At 31.0% G+C, this 27,854-nt stretch overlaps 1 protein-coding gene across 1 annotated transcript in view; it reads right to left on the bottom strand.

The window, feature by feature from the left end:
• The window catches only part of LOC127289288 (MAD2L1-binding protein-like), a 124,177-nt gene extending 96,963 nt beyond the window's left edge, over positions 1–27,214 (bottom strand). Inside the window, exon 1 of the mRNA XM_051317129.1 lies at positions 26,673–27,214. Coding sequence (XP_051173086.1) covers positions 26,673–27,091 — 419 coding nt within the window. The 5' untranslated portion in view covers positions 27,092–27,214. The remainder of the gene's footprint in view (positions 1–26,672) is intronic.
• Positions 27,215–27,854: the final 640 nt, after the last annotated feature.

The raw sequence follows: 27,854 nt of genomic DNA, 5'->3' as shown, positions 1-27,854 counted from the left end.
ACACAAGGATAAAAATTTGGCATGTAGGAAAAGAAAAATATCAATGGAAACTCAAGATGAAAAGAAAGTGCGTCAAGAAAATAATTTGTCATGTAAGAAGAAAAAAATTTCTACGGCAACGGAAGATGAAAAGAATGTGTGAAGAAAAGAATTTGACATGTAAAAACGATAATCGGAATAAAAAAAGTGCAGGAGTTGCAATAATGTCTTTTGAAGATTTCGATGAAAGTAAAGTTCCACAGAATTATTTAGGTTTAATAAATGTAGAATGTAAGTTTTGTAATGCGTTACATTTTTTGTGTGAAAGACCGTCACATAGATACATCACCGAGGAATGTCCCCGTGAAGAGGACATTATGATATCGCCTGAATGTCACAAAAATATTCCCGGTTGATATCAGCTTGACATTCAAGCAATATTCCGTGCTACTTGGGTGGTAGATCCAATATAAAATTTTTTTTTACATTTCTAATATTAAATTTTTTTGAAAAAAAATGAATAAAAAATATGGTTAATGCACACTAGCAACGTAGTCGGCCGCTTACGGACGACAAAGTTGCTAGTTATTTTAATAATTCTAATGAAATTCTTCACATATTCAATTATTTTCAACTATTTTTCAATTAAAATTTTTATAAAATTTAATAATTCCCGTGTGGAAAAGTGATGGGGGTCCCCAGCGGGTGCCCTTATGGTTCGCCCTCATGCCATTAGGGGCGCATATGGGTGATCCATAGCGGCCCCTCATGGAAACAACATGCTCATCGATTAGGGCGCCCGCATGGGCGATCTATGAAAGCGCCCCTATGCGCGCCCTTATGGACCCTCACGTTTGCCCTCATCTCGCCCTCAAGTTTGCCTAAATGTTTTTTAATCAACAATATTAATAAAAATAGTTAATTAATAATAAATAAGCTTAAATTATGAATAAATAACATATTTATTTACTAATTCTTCCATTTTTAAATTAAATTCTTACTCAAATTGAATTTATTAATTAACGTTCTAATTAATTAACTATCGGATATAGATTAAAAGTAATAATAAATAAATTAATTAAAAAATATGTTATGATCGGATATTTTCATCTTTCAACTAATTCATACATAGAATTAATGATTAAACGCAAACCTGAGAAATAAATAAATCTAACGCATGGTGGCGATCCATGCCGGACCCTACATTGGCCCTCATGTCTCTTGCCATATGTGAGAGTGTTATTTTCAAAAAAGTGTAAACATATTTTTATTAAAAACACGTTTTTCGTTGTTCTAAATCAGTGTAAACATTAATTTTTTGTTGATGAAAAAATATTTGACTTTTGGACTTAGAAAATTTTGCTAAACTATCATGTGGGTAATCCATGCGGGGCCCCTACGTTGGCCCTCATGGATTCGCCATATGGATCAGTCCTCATGGGCCCCCGCCGGGAGCCCCGAAGTCTTGGGGGCAAGATCATAGCTTTTACCACACGGGTTGTTTATAATTTTAAAAAAATTAGCAAATAAAATTACCAAAAATTTCTATTTCAAACTCACTTAAAATTTAATTATTTGCAAAATTTCAATTATTTTTAATGATTTTTATAATATTCTTTGATAATTCAATTATCTGAAAGCATTTTTATAATTAAAAACATATGGAATTCAATTTTTGTATGTGCTTTCTAATAAATTCTTCATCAACAGAAATCACTAAAAATTTCTCTTATTATAATCATTGTTCACTGTTAGAGAAAAAATTGATACTGTGGACTCAAAATGTCCAACAAATTCTGGTCGACAAATTTTTATGAAACTTAGTACAAAAAAGTTTTTGGGGTCTCTACACGGAGAAACTTTGAGTATCACATTTTGTTAAACTCATATGTATTTTTAGTAAATTGACTACTAAAGTGGGGAAAAAACGAGAAAAAGACGAAATTTCTTATTTAATATAAGTCTCTTTAACAATATATGAACTCTTTTTTCAATATTTAGTAGTCAAGTTAAGAAAAATTCGACGTGGACAGTGTCGTAACTAAAAAGGGTTAGATGAAGCCCCGACTTAATCTCAAGAATTATTAATTAATTTTTAATTGAATCATAAATAATATTAATGAGGCTTTACTTTAGGTTAATTTTCTTTTTCTGTCTTTAAAATTTCACAATCCGGTTAGATTATACATCGAAAATACTTTTTTATGAAGTTAGGGGCGCTTAAAACATACAGTACTCTCCTGAGCACATGTGAGCTTGTCTATGAAACCCCCCCCCAAAAAAAAATATATCATGTCATGTACATCTCTTATATCCAAGCTTATAATTTTTTTAGTTTTTGAGAATCAGTTTCAAATGAACACTATTTTTTTTTTTTTTGTAAAGTTGAAGTGTACTTGTGTTACTTCGTATCAGTAAAAGTGAGGTTAGGTGCGATACAATATTTATACGACAAAGTTATTAATCAAGACAAGACAGCGGAAACACCAAGGCGAAGGAACAAGTTCTCATCAGATCACGGAAGTTACGCAACGTTAGACGAGGTTAGTACTTGGATGGGTGACCACTTGCATTGACACTCGACGAAATGTTTTTTCGTGAAATTTAATTTTCGATCCAATGCCAAATTTTAGTAGTCAGACTAAGAAAAATTGATATAGTTGCAGTTTTTCCCCCCTTTAGTAGTCAATTTACTAAAAATACATGGTGAGTTTAAGAAGAAGTGATACACAAAGTTTCTCCGTGTAAATTTAAAAAAAATAATTTCGTGATTTTTTTGTTTTGCTTCCTCGTGGAGGAAGCTTTGTAGTCCTTGTTACGAACGAATTTGGTATCTTTTAATTAGAATGCTTTTATTTAAAATTGGTTTCAAGGTCGGTCTGTCATCGTATAACATATATATCACGGTCAGCTTAAATAAATAATTATGAAAGATTAAAACAACCAAAATTTTTTTCCGGATTGTATGCTAGGACAAAAAAGGAGATATTCCGAGCATAAATCAAAATTATTCATCGAGCCCTATTTGAGAAATTTAATTTTTTCTTTAAAATCGCGTAATTTATAGCTTTAAAATATTTTAATGCAAATAATTATCATAGAAATGCAAGGAATATATACATACAGTACCGTCGGAAACTGTCGGTACGCCTGACGTGAGAGGAGTGGAAATTTGATGCTGACTTTAAAGCAAGATATTTTAAGTTAGAAATAAGAAAGAGACTTGTAACTTAGATGCTTGGAAAACTTATAAAATTCTGCGTTTGAATATACATCAAGAATTTTTTTTTCTTTTATTAGCATTTATAAAACCGAAAAGATTTCATGAAAAAATTATTCAATTTTCCTACTTTGGTACTAATTTTTTTGACTCCTGGCACAATTTAAAATAATGTATGGAAAAATTTGACAATTTAACAACGTAATTTTGAAGGTCTTAGCTTTAATTTGCATTTTAAAACATAAAAAGTGATTTGTGGCTCTTGAAATATGTTAAAAAAGGTCCGAACATGTTTTTCTAGAACTCAGCCGTCGATAATCACTTTTTCAAAGAAGCAATTTAAAGCTAAGAACTTAAACATTGTGCGTCAATCCGGTACTACTGGCCAGGCATGCTAAAAAATATTGAACAATTCGTACGTAAATGCATTGTCTGCCAATTAAACAAAATCGGAACAAGTCAAACAGCGTGGTTTAATGACTCAACGCATAGTGCATGAACCGTGGAGTGTAGTGATCACGGACGTAATAGGCCCATTCCTCAAAAGTTCGAGAGGATTCTAATACTTGATTGTATTCCAAGACCTATTTACCAAATGAGTGGACTCATTTCGCGAACTTGTTATAAACCGCTGGAGCACTCCCCAGGTGTTGCATAGTGACAGCGGCACAGAATGTAATAATAACGCGATAAAAGAATTAACCACCGATTCGTTCATTTATCGTCGATAATCACCGTAATTGGGATATTATCATCGGTGACTTTCGTTTTGCATATAATGCGCACGGACAGAAATTTCTTACTGATTTTGTATGAAAACGACTTACTAATTTAGTAAAACAACTGCTACGGCGTTAATAGCATAAAATTTATACCAAAACTACTCTTGAGCATACTAAAATAGTTCGAGTTGTTCTGGAGACATAAAGTGTCGTTGATTCTTCTATATTCGTAGCAACTTTATGGCTCTATTTCACGAATGACGAGTGAATATAGTTCCCCTCTCTGCCGTGCGAGATTCGTTCGAGGCACATACGAATATCGCATCAACGTTGAGCGAGTAACTTGCAAGCTGTATAGTAAAGGCCTAAGCAGAATAGATTCTTGAACGGGAACGCAATCGTAAACGGAAACGTAAGAATGAGTAAGAGAAGGATAGCGAATATTTTTATTCTTCTCTCACCCATTCTTACGTTTCCGTTCACGATTGCGTTCCCGTTCAAGAATCTATTCTGCTTAGGCCTTAAGCGAATTTACTGTTTTGAGGTTAGAAGAATACATGACACTGGACACAGACGACTAATTGAAATATCGCTCCACGTTGACGCTATATTAGTATGTCCCTTGAACGAATCTCGCACAGCAGAAAGGGGAACTATATAGTATAGTATTGGAGCGTTTAAAGTAAGAAATTTCTCTCTGTGCAGCGCTTCATAGTACAAATTTAGTCACCCCGGCTTTCCACAATATGGGAAGAGAACCCGTCCCGTTAAAATCGTTTCGTCGGCTTGTGGAGGGGGATTCGAGTTGCCACTTCCTGGCGTCAATGAGTAGACAACTCGAATGTCTAGATTGAAAGACCTACGAGAAAATATTACTAAAAACCAAGACAAAGTTTTTCTCCGTCAGGCTAAATACTATAACCGCCGTTATCGGGACCAACGTTTTAAATTCGGGGATTTGGTTAAAAAACCACTTCACGTCCTCTCAAATAAACACGACAATATAGCAAGCAAGCTGGTCCCTGCATTTCTTGGCCACTTTATGGTAGTCAAAGTCGTATCTCCAAATATTTATGAACTGGCGTCATTAGAAGGTCGTCTTGCAGGGAGATATCACGCATCCCACCTTCAACCATATCATGCGGAAGACATTAGTAGCGATTCAAACGACTCGGAAGAGAAACAATCTCTAGACCGCGATTTATTGGAAATCTACTGGTCTGATTCGGAATTTAATAATACGGAACCGGAAACTGATCCAATCGTGTGGACGGACCCTACAATGGAAGTAGAACGTGCTCACCGTCTTAAACTCCGTAATAGATCTTACTTGTTTTAAATTCTTCAAATTCTGAATTCGATTCGTTCGGTCGGAAATTTGACCCTTGATGTAAAAAGTGCACCAAAGAAGTAAGAGTTTAACTTTTCTTTTGACAGAGGAAATATTGTTGCATCCAAGACAACCCTTGGATGGTTTGGATCCTGATGTGCTAGTGACCGCGCGCCACCTGCTTACACTAGGTCGGTTCCCATTCCAGGCCTCACTATTTACCAAAGATGACCTGGAGCATATCCACCAGACAATTGGTCGAGCTCAGCCTAATAGGCTGTCACCGTAGGAGAAGAGCTATTTTCCCAGGGTGGAGAGTCCGGAACTGATTCCCGACCAAGCAGTGGGGCAGATCCTCCTGCCTCAGAACCCCAACCAAATGAATGGATCATGCACGTGAAAGTGCCCCATTATACGCGAGCCAGGAAGGCTAAATTCTGGGGGGGCCGATAAGACCCGTCGGGGAATCTGTCGTGCATCGATTAACATTCGTGGATCCTTGTAACTCGGGCGAGACTCACTACCTAGACGAAGCGTGACGAACTGACGTGACCACGCTTACGAACAGCCATTTTTGTTCATTCTCGTTTTGGCGTTCGCTGTAGGGCAGTTGTCTGCTATAAATTTCAGAAATATAATTCTGTTTTGTAAATTTTTGGTGTAAAAATGAGACGTGGGTTAATGCGTGGACGTCCGCGTATTTCTGGTGAGTATCTAATCAAGTGAAGTGTTGTTTCTTAAATATTTGATCACCTAAAAGGTGTATGACTTTAAATCTCGTTCTGTGAAACACATGTTTATCTTCACAGGTCTCTGCAGGACCTGTCTCAATATGTAATTAAATTGTGTTTTAAATTTATTTGGTGATTTTCCTGATTCACCCGCTCTTCTTGTTAACCAACTGGACTAGCTTAATAAATTCGTGTATTAATTGGTTTAATTATTTTCCTTTAAATAATCTAGCGTCTCGGGCAATAAATAAATGAAAACCAACTACAGCAGGTATTTTACATAAATTAATTAATTAAAACTGCATAAAATTCAATCAAATAAATAAATAAAATACACGTTATAATACATACAGACACACTGACACTTTCGCCGGACCATATTTTTTCGATTTAGGGCACCTCAAAACGTAAAGATTTCATGGAAATAGAAAGAGGCAATTTTCGACCAATTCTAATATCTTCTCATATGATAAGAATGTAACAAATTATATTTTTTATAAACTTACCTTTTTATTAAATCATCTGAAAATTTGTATTTTTAAAAATAAATTTATACAAGATAATTCATATTAATCAAAGCGCCACGTATAAAAATTATTTGTAAATTAATAAAAGTTTATTGCAAAAACAGTAAACAATAAATAAGTACCGAAAAAATGGGAAGAAAATGCGTCTGTAATGCTTGACGTGAATGGGACGAGAGCGTTGCAATGCAAACGGCGTGGAGCCGCTGCGCGTAATTTTTTCAACAATGCATATTTCCGTTAATTTTTAAGGAATCTGTCTGAAACCTTCGTAGAAAACTTCTTTGGTTTCTAATGAACAACTTTCTCACTGGAAGTTTGTTAAACTCAAAAGTTCCCCTCAGACTTTTTGTCGTCGAAGCATAGAAAACGTCATTACCGACCTTTCCCAATTTGCAATTAAAAATGAATTAACAATAAGTGAATTTAAAACTTTTTATTGTTTTATCGTCATCATTATACCTCAACACATTTACATACCAAATTTCATTCAAATCTATTGGTATTTTTCTCGTTTCAACGAGTTATGTTTTAAAAAGTAATTAAATTGAGTGGCGAAAAATTTTCAGTTTTTTGTTTTTATTATCAACAATATTAAGTTTAGAAAAAAACTTTGAAGATAAAAAAGTTGCGCATTTTCATTATACATTGGATTATGTATTTTAATAATTTTAATTTTGACTTTAAATTTTTTTTACTTTCTGGTCCGTTGACTGGCATGAAAACCGTCCGGCCTAGCGCTAAACGAGTTATAGAATTGGGAGGTTCAATTAATCTAATACCAGTCAAGTTGCAGTAAGTGCCTTTGAGCTGATTACGAATCCGGTGTTTGTTTTTCAAAATTCAAAATGTTGGATTCAATATGGCGGATAATTTTTTTAAAAATCGTTTAGATTCGCTTGAAAATCGTTACTTGGGAGTTTTTAAGGTCGCTGATTACAAATCTGCTGTTACTTTTTCAAAATTCAAAATGGCGGAATTAATATAGCGGATATATTTTTTTAAACTTAACGGTTTTGCTTGAAACTCGTTATTCAGGGATTTTCAAGGTCGCTGATTACGAATCTGATATTAGTAAATTGTATTAATTTTTAATTTTCCTGCCCGCTATATTGGATCTGCCATTTTGAAATTTGAAAAATGGACACAGCATTCGTAATCAACGACCCCGAAACCCCCGAGTAAGGATTTTCATGCGAATCCAAACGATTTTTTAAAAAATTATTCGCCATTTTGAAATTTGAAAAACGGACACCAGATTCGTAATCATCGACTCCGAAAACCCCGAGTAACGATTTTCAAGCAAATATATTAAATTTTTAAAAATTTGTCCGCCATATTGGATACGCCATTTTAAATTTTAAAAAACGGATACCGGATTCGTAATCAGCGACCACGAAAACCCCCAAGTAACGGTTTTTAAGCGAATCCGAACGTTTTAAAAAAATTCGTCCGCCATATTGGATCCGCCATTTTGAATTTTCTAAATCTGACGTCGGATTCGTAATCAGCGACCCCAAAAACTTAATAATACCCAGTAATACTAAAATTAATTTAATTTTTTCTTTTGTACTGTACACTTAAGTTCGCCCAGTCGAAAAAGGTGTCACGACACGACTTTTTGTGGGCTATTTATGTACCCTAGAGTGTCAAAAGATTGGACATTTTTTGCAATTATATTTGCAAAATATTACAATTATAATTTAGAATAAAAATATTAAATATCCCGATATTAAATCTTTTTTTAAATGAAATTTAAGCAGCTAGGTCCGGTGGACCCAGCTCAGGCATTCACATCCAAACATGAACTCAGGCACGTGAGGGTTGAGAAAAAAGTTTCCCTAAGTATATTACTGTATTAAGGGATGTAAAAACTTGAAAAAAATTTGTAATAGATATATAATAGTTAAACCATTTGAAATTTTTTTATTTTATTATTTTAGTGTTTTGTCTCGCGTTTGAAAAAAAACAGACTTAATAATTATTTAATTGTAAAATTATAAAAAATTGTTCTCAAAGAGATTTATTCCTCTCATTTTCCTTGACATTTTAAAAAAAAGTAGACCTTAATCCGATTATTAGAACGGAAGATATAGCAGTTTAAAATTTTGTGTTATTATTGCAAATCTCGTAAATTAACAAATGAGGTGATCTGAGGTTAAAATAATGACATTGAACTTAATTTGAAGACTGTAAATTAAGCTATAACACCTCTTATCCCCATTTACCCCAACTAACTCTAAATTATAATTGATTAAAATATAAAATATTGTATTTTTAATTAAAAAATAATTCGCAAAAAATTATAATATTTCTGAGCCTTGTTCTTGTTCTTGCTAACATACAAGATGTCGAATGCCAAGTAGAACTTTACTTTATTAAAGTTTCAGAAACTAAAACAAAGCAATCTCAGTTGTACACATTCAATGGAAAATATTGCTCATACGTGGAGAAATACAAAAACCTCCGCCCCAAAAATGTTTAAACCGACAGATTCTTTTTGAATTTCCAAAAATGAAAGTGTACCGTTCAGGTAAATATGTTAATTTAATGTTAATATTAATTTTCAGCCTTGAATTTTACGACAATTTCGATTTTTTAAATATAAAATACAATTTATTTTTAAGGTTATAATAAAACGCAATAAATATTGAATAAATATTAAAAATTAATTTGAATAGAACTTTTTTAAACTTATATTAAATAATTAACAGGTAGTTGGAAAGAATAAATTCAAATCTGTACCACGAAAAATCGATGAATTTTTTAAACTACCAAACTATAAAAAACACACTGGCCACAGTTTTAGGCGGAGTTCGGCCACCATTCTATATTCTAGTAGACGTTGGGGCAGATTGCTTATTTTAAGAAACATGGTGCATGGAAGAGTAGCACAGTTGCTGAAGGGTACTTAGATCAATCTAGGACGAAAAAAAAAGAAATAGGCTCTCTTTTTTCTAAAGCAATCGATGTGATGCCTTCAACTTATCAACAATTTGCAACCAATGTGTCTCAAAAAATTGATTCAGAAAGTAGTATCTCTTCTAAGCGCCGTAAAAGAAATCTTGAGAGTAATTGTCAAGATTCGACATATTTACCAAAGAATATCCTACGAGAAAAGCACTTTAACCCTTTGCGGCACAGTGGTAACCCAGATTACCACCTATTTTATTTACAACTTTTCATACTGTATTTTAAGTTTTTTAAGCAATATTCATTAATTTTTTTTAAAGTGAATGAGAACATATTATTGAATGAAACGAAAATAAAAATAACAATATTTACGCAAAATTATAAACAATTATAAATAAATAATTGTCAAAAAACTCATTATTTTGGAAAAAAATTCATTACCGAAAATTTAGGTAAAAAGGGAACCGATATTTTGTACTCCGAGATTTTTGGGGTCGCTGATTACGAATCTGAAGTCTGTTTTTAAAAATTCAAAATGACGGACAATTGTTTAAAACTTGCTTGGATTCGCTTGAAATTCGTTACTCGGAGGTTTTTGGTGTCGCTGATTACGATTCTAAAGTCAGTTTTAAAAAATTCAAAATGGCGGAATCCAAAATGGCGGACGACGTTTTAAAAATCTAATGCAATTCGTGTGAAACGTGTTACTAGGGGGTTTTTGGGGTCTTTGATTACGAATCTGAAGTCAGTTTTTGAAAATTCAAAATGTCGGATTCAATATGGCGACCGAAAATTTTAAAAATCCACGAAATTTGCTTAAAACTTGTTACTCGGGTGTTTTCGGGTGGCTGATTACGAATCCAATGTTAGTTTTTCAAAATTCAAAATGTCGATCCAATATGTGCTCATTGTAGTAAAAAAGCTGACCAAAAGCGAACGTCCTGGATTTGTAAAACTTGCAATGTTTCACTCTGCCTATTGCCACCAAGAAATTGTTTCGCCGCTTATCACAACTAAAAATGGAATGTTACTTACGATCCGCCATTTCCAATTTTAAAAATAAAACATGATATTTGTAATCTGCAACTAAAACAATCAACCTTTTTCAAGGCTACCAAATCATCTCGAAAAGCCCCGAGTAACAAGTTTCAAGCGAATTGCATTAGATTTTAAAAATCGTACCCCATATTGCATCCGACATTTTGAAGGTTTGAAAACTGATTTCAGATTCGCAATCAGCGACCCCAAAAACCCCTGAGTAACTAGTTTCAAGCAAATTGCATTAAGTTTTCAAAAAGTCGTCCGCCATATTGGATCCGCCATTTTGAATTATTAAAATCTGATTTCAGATTCGCAATCAGCGACCCCAAAAACCCCCGAGAACAAGTTTCAAGAGAATTGCATTAGGTTTTCAAAAAGTCATACGCCGTATTGGATCCGCAATTTTTAATTTTTGAAAACTGACTTCAGATTCGCAATCAGCGACCCCAAAAACCCCAGAGAACAAGTTTCAAGCGAATTGCATTAGGTTTTCAAAAAGTCATACGCCATATTGGATCCGCAATTTTTAATTTTTGAAAACTGACTTCAGATTCGCAATCAGCGACCCCAAAAACCCCTGAGTAACTAGTTTCAAGCAAATTGCATTAAGTTTTCAAAAAGTCGTCCGCCATATTGGATCCGCCATTTTGAATTATTAAAATCTGATTTCAGATTCGCAATCAGCGACCCCAAAAACCCCTGAGTAACTAGTTTCAAGCAAATTGCATTAAGTTTTCTAAAAGTCGTCCGCCATATTAGATCCGCCATTTTGAATTATTAAAATCTGATTTCAGATTCGTAATCAGCGACCGCAAAAACCCCCGAGTAAATAGTTTTAAGCGAATTGCATTAAGTTTTCAAAAAGTCGTCAGCCATAATGGATCCGCCATTTTGAATTTTTAAAAACTGACTTTAGATTCGTAATCAGCGACCCCAAAATCCTTATAGATGTGATCATCTGTATTTTTGAATGTAATGAAAAATGTGTGCCGCATAGGGTTAATTTTCAGAACTGCAATATCATGATAAACTTTCAGAGAATTAAACTGATTTTAAAATACTCTTGTTTTTAAGTCTTTTTTTAAAATAAAAAACAAAAATTGAAAATTTCAACATTTCATAGTATATTCGATGTTTTAAAGAATATATAAACCTTTTTTTAGTTTTATTGTTTTTAAAAATTACTGAACTAAAACCATAATTAATATATATTTCGATTTAAGATTTATGTTAATCTTTTTTATTATTATTAAAAAACAACAAATAATTAGAAATTATCTAAAACTATGTCTGCAACATACTTATAATTTAAATTTATGATTATCTCGTTGATTATTATTTATAAACAAAAACCAAATAATTACAAATTATCATTACGTTACTATAATATTATAAAATTAAAATTACATTTATGTCTTATGACAAAAAAGTGTTTATTAAAATAAATAAATATTTTTCATTTAAAATTTATTTTTTGATCCGGATTTTTTTTCCCTCGCGCGCCTCTGCTACTATGTATTTGAAAAGTATACATTTCAGTTACTTTGTAAAACTTGTTACTTTTGTGCCTTGGGGTTAAAAAATATCGTATGGGACACGTGGCAGTAGTCATTAAATTACTCGACTAATTTTCGTAAGCACTCGTGCCCGGCTCGGGCGTCTTCATATAGGGTCATATCAAAGAACTTGTTTCACAAAATGGGAACCTCTAAATTGAATCAGAATGCACATTGCACAAATTCATGAAAAACATGAAAATCCGAGAATCTTTAAATATGATTTTCTCTGTTGTTTTAGCCTAGTGAGCGTTAGCATTTTGTGAAACAAGTTCTTTCATATGACCCTACAAGATAGCATAACAAATTTTTTTTCAGAAAAACATTCCGTGCCCTCCCCTTGTAAGAGGTATTTTGGGTTTCTGATTACAAATTTAAGGTTAGGTTTTAAAAATTCAAAATGTCGGATCTGGTACGGTAGACGATTTTTTTAAAATCGTTAAAATATGCTTGAGCCTTATTACCAGGAGGTTTTTGAGGTCACTGATTACGAATTTTAAGTAAGATTTTCGAAATTCAAAATGGCGGATTCAATATGTCGGACAAATTTTTTAAAAACCGTTTAAATTCTCTTGAGTCTTCTAACAAGACGTTAAATACATATGTTATGCGTTAAATACAGGTTCTCCGTAATTATTTCATGACATTTTAGTTTTGGGTCTTAAAGTTGAAGGTTTAATCTCTCTTTTGAGCCCTATTAAAGCTTTCTATGCTCTCACGTTTTCCTTTTATAGTACTTCAAGCAGTGCCAAAATGCCATTTTTGACACTTTAACCCCTATTTTCAAACACAGGAATTTTGAAATAAACACAACATTTTGCATTTTTTTGTTACCCAGTGTAATGTATGGAAAAATTTGACAATTTTACAACATAATCTTTAAGGTCTCAATTTTAATTTGCATTTTTGAAACAAATTAAATTAAAGCTAAGATCTTAAAGATTATGTTGTATAATTGTCAAATTTTTCCATTCAATATTATACATTATGCCAAGAGTCAAACAGTACGAAAGTAGGAAAATTGCATAAATTTTTCTTGAAATCTTTTCGTTTTGTTATAAACGCTAAAAAAAGATAAAGTTTTCTTGACATACATTCAGAAGCAGAATTTTATCAGCTTTCTAACCGTCTAATTGTAAGTTACAAGTCTCTAACTTTTATCTAACTTAAAATATCTTGCTTTAAAGTCAGCATCAAATTTCCACTCCTTGCACGTCAGCCGGACCGACAATTTGCGACGATTGTGTATATTATAATACATATTTTTTACAAAAAAGAAATATTTTGTAGAGTACACTGTTAAAAATGTTTGTAATTTTAATAAATATATAGTACTTAAATTTAAGAAACTGGTATATTTGAGTGTAATTCATATACAATGTATATTAAATTTTAACAATAAAAAAAATTTAAATTAAAAATTTGCAACATACTCAATTTGTACATGTTTTTGTATAATTCTAATACGCACTCTCTTTTTTTAATTCGCATTATATATAAATAATTAGAATGTTTTATGCAATTTAAATATTGTTCTTTAGTGAAATTTAAAAAAAAAATTTTTACATTCTCATAACTTGAGAAGAAAATTGACTTTTTCTATTTCCATGAAATCTTCACGTTCTAAGGTGCCCTGAATCGAAAAATCATGGTACGGCGAAAGTGTTTGTATGTATGTCTGTCCGTAGACACAAAATGTTGTTGACACAATAACTTTTGTAAATCGAAGGGAATCGACTTACTACTTTGCACACACAAAGTTAGTGTCAAAATACAGGTCAATTTCGTGAGCAATCCATTTTCATCAAAAAATGCTAAAACTGCAGGATTTTCAAAACTTTAAAATTTCAATTATTTCAGAAAAAATTTTTGTCACTACACAGCTTTATAGTTCAGAAGAAAGCAAACAACTTTTTTATGTAAAATTTTTTGATTAAAATAAAATTGTTAAAGTTAGATATATTTTATATAGAAATACTATATTTATCGCTGATTAAGAATTTTGAAAATTACGAAATTGAAGAATTCGACTTTATCAGCAAAGTGACATCCCTATTGAAAAAAAACACGTATAATTGTACGTATAATAATACGTATAATTATACGTATTATTATACGTATAATTATACGTATAATTATACGCATAATTATACGTATTATTATACGTATAATTATACGTATTATTATATGTACAATTATACGTATAATAAGACATACGAATTTGAAACAAGAATTATACGTATAATTATACGTATAATAATACGTATAATTAATTATACGTATAATAATACGTATAATTATACGTATTATTATACGTATAATTATAATTCTATTAAAAATAGAATAATAGAATAGAATAATTAGTAGCAAAATTGCGCTGGAAATTTTTAGAAATTTTAAAATGCAAATTAAATTTCACGAAAAAAAATATCGTCGAATGTCAATTCAAGCAGTCACCCATCCAAGTACTAACCGCGTCCAACGTTGCTTAACTTCCGTGATCTGATGAGAACTTGTTCTTTCGCCTTGGTGTTTCCGCTGTCTTGTCTTGATTAATAACTTTGTCGTATAAGTATTGTATCGCACCTCACTTTTAGTGATACTTATACGACAAAGTTATTAATCAAGACAAGACAGCGGAAACACCAAGGCGAAGGAACAAGTTCTCATCAGATCACGGAAGTTAAGCAACGTTGGACGCGGTTAGTACTTGGATGGGTGACTGCTTGAATTGACATTAGACGATATTTTTTTTCGTGAAATTTAATTTGCATTTTAAAATTTCTAAAAATTTTCAGCGCAATTTTGCTACTAATTATTCTATTATTATTCTATTCTATTATTCTATTTTTAATAGAATTATAATTATACGTATAATAATACGTATAATTATACGTATTATTATACGTATTATTATACGTATAATTAATTATACGTATTATTATACGTATAATTATACGTATAATTCTTGTTTCAAATTCGTATGTCTTATTATACGTATAATTATACGTATAATAATACGTATAATTATACGTATAATAATACGTATTATTATACGTACAATTATACGTGTTTTTTTTCAATAGGGATCTATTAGATGTCATTAAAACTCCTTGGTTCAGAGTTGTCGACAAATCATATCGATATAATTATCACATAAAACACCTTACTCTGAACCAAGGAGTTTTAATGACATCTAATAGATGTCACTTTGCTGATAAAGTCGAATTCTTCAATTTCGTAATTTTTAAAATTGTTAAAGTTACAGTGGATTAAATGTAGAAAAATATCAAAAAAAACACCAAAAGAAGACATTTTTCATTGAAAATTAAATTTTATTAAATGGGTGAAAAAAGCAGTCCATAAAATTGACACATTCTCATCACAATAGATACTGAAAATATGATACAAGTGAAAAAAATAGCAATTTGGCAAAAAATCGATGTATATACGTATTATTTATATAGGTCAGTTAACCTGGTTTGTCCACATTGTCTGATCTGGATAAAACCTATTTGAAAATTAAGGGCTAATTTAATGTTAATTTAATGCTAATTTAATGCCGAGGGATTCCACGGGTAAAACGAACAGTTGTCGGTGACAAGTTATCGATTTGGCTCAAATTTTTTAGGCGTATTCTACCTCTAAAAATACTCAACTAGCCAAAATTTCAAGCCCCTATCTCATAAAGAACACTCACAATCGTAAATTTCGTGAAAAGTGACATCTTTCAAAATGAAGATTGAAAAATCCATTTCTTCTCGAAAAAATGTTAATTTTGGTAAAAAAAAAAAATTGGAAAGATACTAGTCGATGGGAAATTTTCCAAAGAATCCAATGCCGTTGGAATTTTTGACCTATCTCTAAACGCATGCGCAGTAGATTAAAAAAACTGATTTTTTTAAAAAAATTCATAACTCAAAATGACCTATTTCGATTTGGCTCTAATTTTCAGGAAAGACAGCTGAAAAGCTATACTTTAAAATGGTTATACCTAAAATTTGCATATTTTGAGTTTTTAACCATTTTTATGCAAAATAGTGAGCTAATTCAAATTTTTTCAAGGTTTCCTTACAGTATTTGCTTTTTGTGCGCATGCGCAGTTATATAGACAAAAACTAAGCCCAAATTCAAAATCCTCGAAAAATTTCCAATCAGTTATCTATATTAACACTTCATTTTTATTTATTCTAAACAAATTTTAACAGAAAAAACAAATACAAGTTATAATTAAGAGCATTGCAAATATGAGAGTGTTTAAAAAAATTATCTTTTGCGCTTACTTCTTGAATTTGCCCTTGATTATCATTTATTTTTATTATTATAGTAATTTTACCATTTTTGTTATTAATAATTTTTTGTTAAAAAAGGATCTTTAATTTTATTAAATTCAAATCAGGGCGGGAACGACCTGCTTCCTGCGCAGGCAGCTGTTGACTGGAGGTGTGAAAGTTCCTTTAATTTTAAATATGGCTTCCAATAATAAACTGAAAATAGGAACATAACCTAAAGGTTATGTTGTTATGTTACTGAAAATAGGAATAACATAAATAAACATAAATAACATAAATAACATAAAATAAGAACATAACCTAAAGGTTATGTTGTTATGTTACTGAAAATAGGAACATAACCTAAAGGTTATGTTCCTATTTTCAGTTTATTATTGGAACATAACCTAAAGGTTATGTTGTTATGTTACTGAAAATAGGAATAACATAAATAAACATAAATAACATAAATAACATAAAATAAGAACATAACCTAAAGGTTATGTTCCTATTTTCAGTTTATTATTGGAAGCCATATTTAAAATTAAAGGAACTTTCACACCTCCAGTCAACAGCTGCCTGCGCAGGAAGCAGGTCGTTCCCGCCCTGATTTGAATTTAATAAAATTAAAGATCCTTTTTTAACAAAAAATTATTAATAACAAAAATGGTAAAATTACTATAATAATAAAAATAAATGATAATCAAGGGCAAATTCAAGAAGTAAACGCAAAAGATAATTTTTTTAAACACTCTCATATTTGCAATGCTCTTAATTATAACATGTATTTGTTTTTTCTGTTAAAATTTGTTTAGAATAAATAAAAATGAAGTGTTAATATAGATAACTGATTGGAAATTTTTCGAGGATTTTGAATTTGGGCTTAGTTTTTGTCTATATAACTGCGCATGCGCACAAAAAGCAAATACTGTAAGGAAACCTTGAAAAAATTTGAATTAGCTCACTATTTTGCATAAAAATGGTTAAAAACTCAAAATATGCAAATTTTAGGTATAACCATTTTAAAGTATAGCTTTTCAGCTGTCTTTCCTGAAAATTAGAGCCAAATCGAAATAGGTCATTTTGAGTTATGATTTTTTTTAAAAAAATCAGTTTTTTTAATCTACTGCGCATGCGTTTAGAGATAGGTCAAAAATTCCAACGGCATTGGATTCTTTGGAAAATTTCCCATCGACTAGTATCTTTCCAATTTTTTTTTTTGACCAAAATTAACATTTTTTCGAGAAGAAATGGATTTTTCAATCTTCATTTTGAAAGATGACACTTTTCACGAAATTTACGATTGTGAGTGTTCTTTATGAGATAGGGGCTTGAAATTTTGGCTAGTTGAGTATTTTTAGAGGTAGAATACGCCTAAAAAATTTGAGCCAAATCGATAACTTGTCACCGACAACTGTTCGTTTTACCCGTGGAATCCCTCTGCCCTAATGACGAATTTAATGCTCGACATTTTCTTTAAAAAACTTGTGGACAAGCTAGCTTAACATTAAGGTGGCTTGTCCACACAATGAAGGAGCACTCTTAGAAAGGTCTACTATAGGTCAAAATTTAGGGCTTTTTTAAGGCTCCGCAGTGCTCTATTGCCGAATTTAATGCCGGCATAATTTCGCCAAATATTTGCAAAAATTCAAGTTATACATTACAGCAGTTTGTCCAAAAACGAAGGAGTACTCGTAGGAAGGTCTACTATAGGTAAAAATTTAGGGCTTTTTTAAGGCTCTTCAATGCTTTATTGCCAAATTTAGTGCCGGCATAATTTTGCGAAATATTTGCAAAAATTCAATTTTTACATTAATATCAGTTTGTCCACACAATAAAGGAGCACTGGTAGGAAGATTTACTCGTGTATAAAACTCTTTTGGAACGTCTAGAGATGCTTGCCCATTTCTGCTGCTACTCAGCCACTAGTCACACCCTAAATAGCGTCGCTTGTCTGAAAAGTCTAGCCAAAAAGGTCGTTAATCCTACACTGAGAAAAAAATGCTGTTGAATCAATGACATATGGATTTGATTCTATGAATAGTGTCATACCGGGCTGCCTAACATATATGTCATTGTTTTGAAAGCACAGATTTTAATGATTCGATAGTGTCACTGTCATTGAAACATAAGCATATTTCTTAAATTGACAGAAAACTATGTTAATCTAAAGGTATTTTTATTGAGTCAACAGAATATGCTTTTGAATCAAAGAAAGAAGTTTTTAAATTCAAAAGTATATGCTTTCGAATCTATAGAATATGCTTTTGAGTCAATGGAAAAAGTTTTTAAATTAAAAAGCATATGCTATAGAATCTATAGCATATACTATTGCTTTAATAGCACCATGCTATAAACTCAATCCTCTTATGAGGTTAAATGAAAACAACGATAAATTAAAAAAACTAATCTAAGCTTACAAATTTTTTATATATTATAATTATTTCTCATGTTCACACTTCTATATATTTATTTTTTTTTATTTCGCACTCTCACATACACACCACACCTATATATATTTAAATCGAAAGAATTTACCCTTCCATACACACACCCTCACACACATATATATTTTTTTTTGAAGCCTGAAAAACTTGGTATTCCTTAGTGGTCACCCATCAAAGTACTAACCGCGATCAACGTTGCTTAACTTTCGTGATTGACTAGAACCACCGAAGTCCAACGTTTTTTTTTTTTTTTTTTTTTTTTGCTTTATTATTAACAACAGTATAAAAATATCACATAGAACGAAGCAACAAACAGAAGAAACGTTGACTAATTAACAGGCTAGAATAAGCAAAGCGGTCAACTGGTAGTAATCAAGACTACACTCATACACGCAACAATAATTCACAAATATTTATAAACAATCTTTCTTAAACCGTATATTCATTGGAGAACTAGCTCTCGACATTCACATATAAATAAATTGCATCAGGACAAAAAAAACACAAAATGTCACTAACAATTAGTAACTATAAGTAAGCTAAAAAAAGTCCTGAATAGTCACTTTTCTTTTGTGTGAACTTATATAGAGGATATATATCTTTAATGGACAGGATTCGTAGTAGCATTCACACTTGCAACCATGAGTATTTATTTACATTTCTTGCAGTCTTATCTGCGATATCACGGGTAGGGAGAGCCCTTGAATAAACCATTTTTATGGTGTTATCATTTTCTATATCGACTTTATTATATTTCACCACACCGCCACATGTGTGTCTCGCGACGTGGTACAATATTGGGACATTATTATTGTCCTGAATAAAACCGTCTCTATCCAATGCAGGGAATGTCTCGATAGGTAAACGACCACGCGAGATAAGTTTTTTGATATAATTTTGATCATTTTCACTGAACGGAGCCGAAATAAGGGGGTTCATTTGATTCTTTATTGCATTCGCTATATGATTTCGAGTTAATTTGAGGATGAAGGAGTCGATTCTAGGAATATTGGCTAGGTCATAAATTTTTTTGTTCGAGATTGAGGTATAATAATCCGTCGCTGGGTCGCGGTACCTACCGAGACAAGCCCTTAGACATTTACGCTCGAACACTCTCAACATTTCCATTGTACTAGGGGAAACGCCGTACCAGATTTGGCATCCATAAGTCAATATAGGCCTTATAAGTAGGAGATAACATAAAATCTTGATTCGAACGTTTAGAATTCTAGAATAAAACAAGCCTTTCAGCCCGAAAAACGCTTTTCTTGCTTTTTCTATTACCATCGCGACGTGACGCTTGAAGCGCAATTTATCGTCCACGTGTATCCCAAGATACTTAACTACATTTTTATGCATTATATTTTGAGGGTTATCTTCGCCCACAGAGATTTTAAAATTTCTCCAAATTTTCATATTTTTTCCCAATTGCTTTTCTTCTCTTTTAGGCATAAATAAAATTGTTTCACACTTATCTACGTTGCACTTCAGTCGCCACGTCTCGAGGCAATCAACCAATTTTCTAAACAATTCCTGTAGTTTAATTTGGGCCTCTGTTACGAGATTTTCACTCAGATACAAAATTATGTCGTCCGCGAATCCTATACAGAAAACCTCATCATTCTGATTCATTCCAAACAAATGAAGCAACTCTCCAATGTACATATTAAACAAAAGGGGTGAATTTACCGCCCCCTGTTGTAAACCATCCTTTAGTTCAAAAATTAATTCGGATTTATCATCCCCATCTTGAATGACTATTTTTTCCCTTTGAGCGAGTTCCACAATATCCGTATCAAATGAGTTGGGCAATTTTTTTTTATTAATTTAAAGAACAAACCGTCCAGCCAGACTGTATCAAAAGCCTTCTCCATATCGATCAGGCAAGCCGCAATCAATTTCCCCCCCGATAGCGACCTATTCACGTCAGAGGTAAATTTGCTAACTGCATGAACAGTTGAAATTTTACTTTTAAAGCCGAATTGTTCGTCAGGAATAATTTTTTTATCAGTGCAGAATCTATTTAATGCTTGATTAATAATAACTTCAAAGATCTTACTTAAATTTGGTAATAAACTTATTGGCCTATAACTTACAGGTAGACTTGGGTCTTTGTCTTTTTTTGGAAGTGGTTTTATCTTAGCCACTTTCCACTTTTCAGGAAAGTGGCTAATATTTAACATATTATTTATTAAAATGACATAACGTGAAAGCACACTATCGGGAAGGTTCTTGATTGCAATCATTGGAATACCATCCATTCCTGTGGATTTTTTACTTTTAAATTTCATTAATATTTTTTTAAATTTATAAAAAGTGCAAAAAAAATGTGGATCTGGATCAAATTTAGGGTTACTCGCCAAGTTTTGTTGTGAAAATTCAACGAGTGGATTTAATTCCGCTTGTTGAGGTTTGACATTATCTAAAAACGTTTCAATTGTATTGTTTATTATTCTATTTAGCTCGTGTTTATTTGAGATTCTACTTTGATTGTTTACTGAAGCGAAATGAGCACCTAGCAAGTTAAGTTTTTCTTTTTTTTCTGTAATAATAATTTTGTCATTAATTATGATTGAATTTTGTTTAGTTATTTTAGCAGTTTGCAAAAGGGTATCTCGATCTTGATCAATTCTCAAATTTGGCATTTCCGTAGTTTTATAAGGTTTAAAAATAGGTTTAAGTTTAGAAAAAATTTTTTCATTATCGTGTGGTTTTATATTTTCTATTTTCGTTGTCCAATAATCGTTAACTGATTTTTTGAATAATTTTTTTTTGAATATTTTTTCATATTAAGTAGATAAAAGAATATTATTATTAATATTAATATAATTTAATTGATAATTAACTATTTTTAAGTTTTATGTTTCGAAAAAATACGAAAAATTATAAAATAGTAAAATAAATTTTTTTATAATTCTAAACATATCATATGGGTTTTTAAAATTTTTAACTTAATCAAAAAATAAAATTTTTATGAATTTATAAATTTTTATTTATAAACTTTATAGTATATATAAATAAAATTTTAGAAAAAGGGAAAAAAATCTTTTTATAGTTACATTTAAAAATCTATTATACAGATTGCCCGCAATGACGCCATTTATTACAACAAAAGTACACGATTAATAAATTAAAAGTTTAGTTAATTGAAATAATAAGTCATGTCATTATTTTGATGACAATAGTTAAGAATGTTTTAATAAGTTGGGTATCAATGTCTCAAATGCATAGTGTCACGATTTTTTTAGCATCTGCTATAGGCAGCCCGCAATAACACCATTCATTGAAACAAAAGCATATGCTTTCGTTTCCAGGAGCTCGCTTCTTTGAAATAAACAATTTTTCGTATGATTCAAACTTATACACATTTTCTTTAAATTTACCTTTTAGATGCTTCAAATAAAAATTGTCAAAGAATTAATAAATTATTCGGTTGATATAAATAGATTAACTATAGCATCAATTTACACAATGGCATTAATTTTACATTACCATACTTTTGATTTAAATAGTTTCGTTTTTTCATTTTATGTAATATACTTTTCAATCAATAAAATTGTTATTGAATCAATAACGGGAAATTCAATAGCATTGAACTATTTGATTCAACAGTATTTTTTTCTCAGTGTAGAAGTACCGCTTCCACGAAAAAAGTTTTTATATATGCTAACATTTAGGGCTCAATTAGGGCTAATTTAGTACCACATGCAAAACTTTAGGGCCCTTTACATATTTAAAGTAACCCTTCGTATTGCTTGACGTCAAGCTGGATCTGAATTAGTAGTTTTCTACTAATGAAAGTGTGCGTATTCGTTTACTAATTGAATTAGTAACAGTTTTGACTAATTTGTAGTAAAAAAACTACTAATTGCTAGTAGAAAACAACTAATTTATGGAGTAAATTGTATTTTTTACTATTTCAAATTAGTAAGCCGATTTACTCCATGAATTAGTAGTTTTTTACTAAAAATTAGTAAAAACTGTTACTAATTCAATTGGTAAACGAATACGCACTCTTTCATCAGTAGAAAACTACTAATTCAGATTTAGAAAGTAGGGTTCTCAACTAAGACTATTTAAATTTTTCAAAAACCACCCCTAAGTTCGAAAAAACATCCCCCATTTATTAAAACTTGATTTAACCAAACAATAATCATATAGGAATTAGGAGCTAAATTAGTGTTCTTCAATAGCACTAAATTGACTTTTTAAAAATGCACTCTCAAGCACCCCAACCAAGTAACTGATAGAAAACCAAACAAAAAAACTACCCTCAAATAATTCAAACTTAATATTTTCAAAAAACAAACACATACACATTTAGAGTTCTTAAAAAGCACTTAATTAGATGTTCCAAAATGATCGACTAATTTCAAAAACTACCCCTGAGTAGTTCAAACTCAATTTTTTCAAAAAAAAATACTAAAGAATTTGGGGTTCATAAATAGCACTAAATTGGATGTTCAAAATTGATCCACAAATTTTAAAAACTACCCATAATTAGTTCAAACACAATGTTTTCCAAAAACAAGTACTTATGAATTTAGGGCTAATATAAGGCTCTTAAATAGAACTAAATAAATGTTCAAAAGTGATCCACTAATTTTAAAAACTATACATGAGTATTTCAAACTCAATTTTTTCATGAAAAAGTACTTAGGAATTTAGGGATAATTTATGGCTCTTTACGAGCACCGAATTAGATGTTCAAAAATGATCCACCAATTTCAAAAACTACCCCTGAGTACTTCAAACTCAGTTTTTACAAAAAACAAATACTTTGGAATATAGGGCTAATTTAAGGCTCATTATTATAGCACTAAATTGCATTTTCAAAAACGATCCACCAACTTCAAAAACTTCGCCTCAGTAGTTCAAAAATTTCTTTTACATTTTTATATCGAAAATAACGATTTTTAATAAACAAATTAATTTTTTTAAACTTTGGAACCTATTATTTTTACTTTTTTTTATTTTTACATACCTGAAAATAGTAAGAACATTTTGCAAAAAAAAATTTCGAGTAGTCATCCAAAAAGGGTAATCAGGTTATCAGTAAAACGTTTTGCAAAGTATTTTAGTAGTATTTCCATGTATGTAAATATAAAAAAAGTAAAACAACGGGATTGGTAGATCATTTTTAAACATCAAATACAGCGCTATTTACGAGCCATAAATTAGTAAGTAATTCTTAAGTGCTTATTTTAAAAAAAATCGTTTAGACTTGCTAAGGTAGTGTTAAATTTGGCATAAAAGCATTTAAGAGTTTTAAATAAGCCCTAAATTTTGACACCTAAAAGACCTTCCTAAGAGTATTCCTTCAATGTGTGGACAAACTAAGATAGCGTTAAATTTGAATTTTTGCAATTATTTCGCGAAATTATGCCGGCACTAAATTTAGCAATAGTGCATTGCGGAGCCTTAAAAAAACTCTAAATTTTGACCAATAGGAGACCTTCCTACGAGTACTCCTTCGTTTTTAGACAAACTGTTGTAATGTAAAACTTGAATTTTTGCAAATATTTGGCGAAATTATGCCGGCATTAAATTTGGTAATAAAGCATTGAAGAGCCTTAAAAAAGCCCTAAATTTTGACCTATAGTAGATCTTTCTGAGAGTGTTCCTTCATTGTGTGGAGAAGCCACCTTAATGTTAAGCTAGCTTGTTCACAAATTTTTCAAAAAAAATGCCGAGCATTAAATTCGTCATTAGGGCATTAAATTAGCATTAAATTATCCCTTAATTTTCAAATAGGTTTTATCCAGATCGGACAATGTGGACAAGCCAGGTTAACGGACCTTATTTATATTTTTTTACACAAAAATCAGACTTTCTGACTCAATTATCTCGTAATATGTTCATCTTGGCGTAATGACCCTAGAGACTTTTTTCTTAAAAATTTTATCAGCTACAAGTTTGCCATTGAACGTTTTTCTCTATCTCTTTACGTTTTTGAGATTTTAATGAAAAAAGCATTTATTTTTACATTCTTATCACATAAGAAGGTATTATAATTTGTCGAAAATTGACTTTTTCTATTTCCATGAAATCTTCACGTTCTGAGGTGCCCTAAATCGAAAAATATAGGTCCGGCGAAAGTGTCTGTAATGTATGTATGTCTGTTCGTAGACACAAAATGTTGTTGACACAATAATTTTTGTAAATCGAAGCGAATCGACTTACAACTTTGCACACACAAAGTTAGTGTCAAAATACAGGTCATCTTCGTTAGCCTACCATTTTCATTAAAAAATGCAAAAACTGCAGGATTTTAAAAAGTTTTAAATTTGAATTTTTTCAAAAAAAAATTTTTTTCACTACACAGCTTTATAGTTCAGGCCAAAGCAATCAACTTTTTGAAGTAAAACTTTTTGGTTAAATTGAAATTGTTAAAGTTACAGTGGTTTAAAAGTCAAAAAAAAGACAAAAAAAACATTTTTTATTAAAAATTAAATTTTATTAAGGGGGTGGAAAAATCAGTCCATAAAATTGACACATTCTTATCATTAGTATTTTTTGATCTTAAAAAATCCATAACTTTTTTATTGTAGCCTCCATTGAAAAGTGTTATAAAGAAAAAATGTGTCATTTTAGGAATATTTTAAGGAAAAAATATTAGAAAATTAAAAAAATAATTGAAAAATTTAATTTTTTTTCAAAATTTGGGTAACTTTTTTGTTTTAATCTCTATCGAAAAGTGTTAAAGGAAAAAAAGTTTAATTTTGGGAGTATTTTAAGGAAAAATTAATAAAAAATTTTTTTTTTAATTTGAAAAAAATTGAATTTTTGGAAATTGAAATTTTAAATTATTTTTAAATTTTTGGGCGGATTAGTCTGTCCAACGAACTCAGGCTTCATTTTTACATGTTGAAAGAGTATACTAAATTTTAAAGCGATTCGTTTAGAGTAGATATCGTGGAGACAAAAAAGTGTCTACAGACAGACTACAGACGATAGACAGACGGACAGCTTTTCAAAACCTATTTTTTTGGCATCAGGAGGTGTCAAAACGTGAAGTTTCACTGGAATTAGAAAAAAGTCAAAATCGACCAAAATGAATACTTTCTAATTTATGATGAGAATGTAATAATATGTATATACAGTGGTTTTTTGCCAAATTGCTATTTTCTTCACTTGTATCATATTTCCTGTATCTATTGTGATGAGAATGTGTCAATTTTATGGACTGATTTTTCCACCCATTTAATAAAATTTAATTTTCAATGAAAAATGTCTTCTTTTGGTGTTTTTTTAAATATTTTTCTACAATTTAAACAACTGTAACTTTTACCATTTCATATTAATCAAAAAATTTTACATAAAAAAGTTGATTGCTGTCTCCTGAACTTTAAAGCTGTGTAGTGAAAAAAAATTATTTTTTTTTTAAATTGAAAATTAATAATTTTTAAAATACTGTAGTTTTGCATTTTTTAATGAAAATGGCAGGCTAACGAACTTGACCTGTATTTTGACACTAACTTTGTGTGTACAAAGTTGCAAGTCTATTCGCTTCGATTTACAAAAGTTATTGTGTCAACAACATTTTGTGTCTACGGACAGACATACATACAAACACTTTCGCCGGACCATGATTTTTCGATTCAGGGCACCTCAGAACGTGAAGATTTCATGGAAATAGAAAAAGTCAATTTTCGACCAATTATAATACCTTCTCATGTGATGAGAATGTAAAAATTGAATTTGAAAAATTTTGTAATTACAATACTTCTCACATGAAGAAGTAATATAGTATTCTTTGATTTTGAAAGTTTTTTTTTATAAAAATAGCATTTAGTAACTACTGGTCAAAATTAGTAGTACAAAAGTGTTCTGCTTGTTCAAAAATTATCGAAAAAGTAAAGAAAGTGGTACTTTGAATTGATAGAAAAATAAATTTTAATAATATATATATATATATATTTATTAATTATGACTCACCTCATTAAATTTAATAACGGTTTACGAGAAGAATGATGATATTCGCTATGTAATTTGCTATTTAGAATATTTTCCGGTAGTTCCATACTTATACAGAACTTTGGTGAAAAAATTGTAGCTCCAATAATTATGATAATTTCTTTCACTATGCATCTATCCGTGTAAAATTGTGAATTCAAATGATTAGATACATCACATAAACAGTCTAAAAAATTACCAATGTTCATAAAATTTCTATCCGTAGGTTTACTTTTAGCTTGAACTTGAGCTAACGAGTCATAAGAGAAAGGTATTTGTTGTTTATTATAAAGTATATACTTAAGAAATTCCATAATAAGTTTTAAACACCCATCACTTGTTAAAGGCTCATCCAATTCTACTGACATATTTGTTTTTAATTGTAACTTTTGCGATGACATTTTTTTGATTTAAAAAACTTGGTTATCAACAATAAACTGTTTCTATGGCTACAACCTTGTCGTGTATAAAAATCTCAAGAAGACTAGTTGTCGACAGTTTTAAATGATAACGCGACATCTGATGGTCGAATATCAAACTAGAACTATAGGGCCGTTCACTGAATTCTATTTATCTGGAATGCAGTCTGCCATTAGGCTGTGTCAGTTCATCGAGATATTTCGAGTTCAAGATATGACGTCAGAGGCCTGGAGGGACAACAAACAGACGACACAATGTTATTCTTATGGGGAATAAAATTAGTTTCCACTTTCATCAATTTTATTCATACTTTAAACATGGAAAACGCTTGTTGACATATAATAAAATTAAGATGTGTGTTGATAATTAATTTTGTTAGGGTACGGTCACACGACTTTTGGAAAAACCATTCTTGTCTTTCTCTCTCCTATTACAGACGCATAAGTTTGTCTCACTCTGCATTTTCCATCTTTGGGAAATGTAAGAAAATGCAGAGTGAGACAATCTTATGCCTCTGTCTAAGGCTGCAGTCCCATGGCAGCGTTTTGCGTTGCGTTTTGTCACTAGACCATGAGTGTAAAAGAGATGCAGATATATGTTTGCTATGTTTACACTCAGGGTCTAGTGACAAAACGCAACGCAAAACGCTGCCATGGGACTGCAGCCTTAGGAGAGAGAAAGACAAGAATGGTTTTTCCAAAAGTCGTATGACCGTACCTTTATATATTTGATTCAATTGCATTT

This window comes from Leptopilina boulardi, unplaced genomic scaffold (assembly GCF_019393585.1).
Source record: "Leptopilina boulardi isolate dan_hultmark-lab unplaced genomic scaffold, ZJU_Lbou_2.1 LbouV2_403, whole genome shotgun sequence".
NCBI lineage: Eukaryota > Metazoa > Arthropoda > Insecta > Hymenoptera > Figitidae > Leptopilina > Leptopilina boulardi.
Note: the sequence above shows the minus strand (reverse complement) of the source record. Positions and strands in the feature narration are given on the sequence as shown.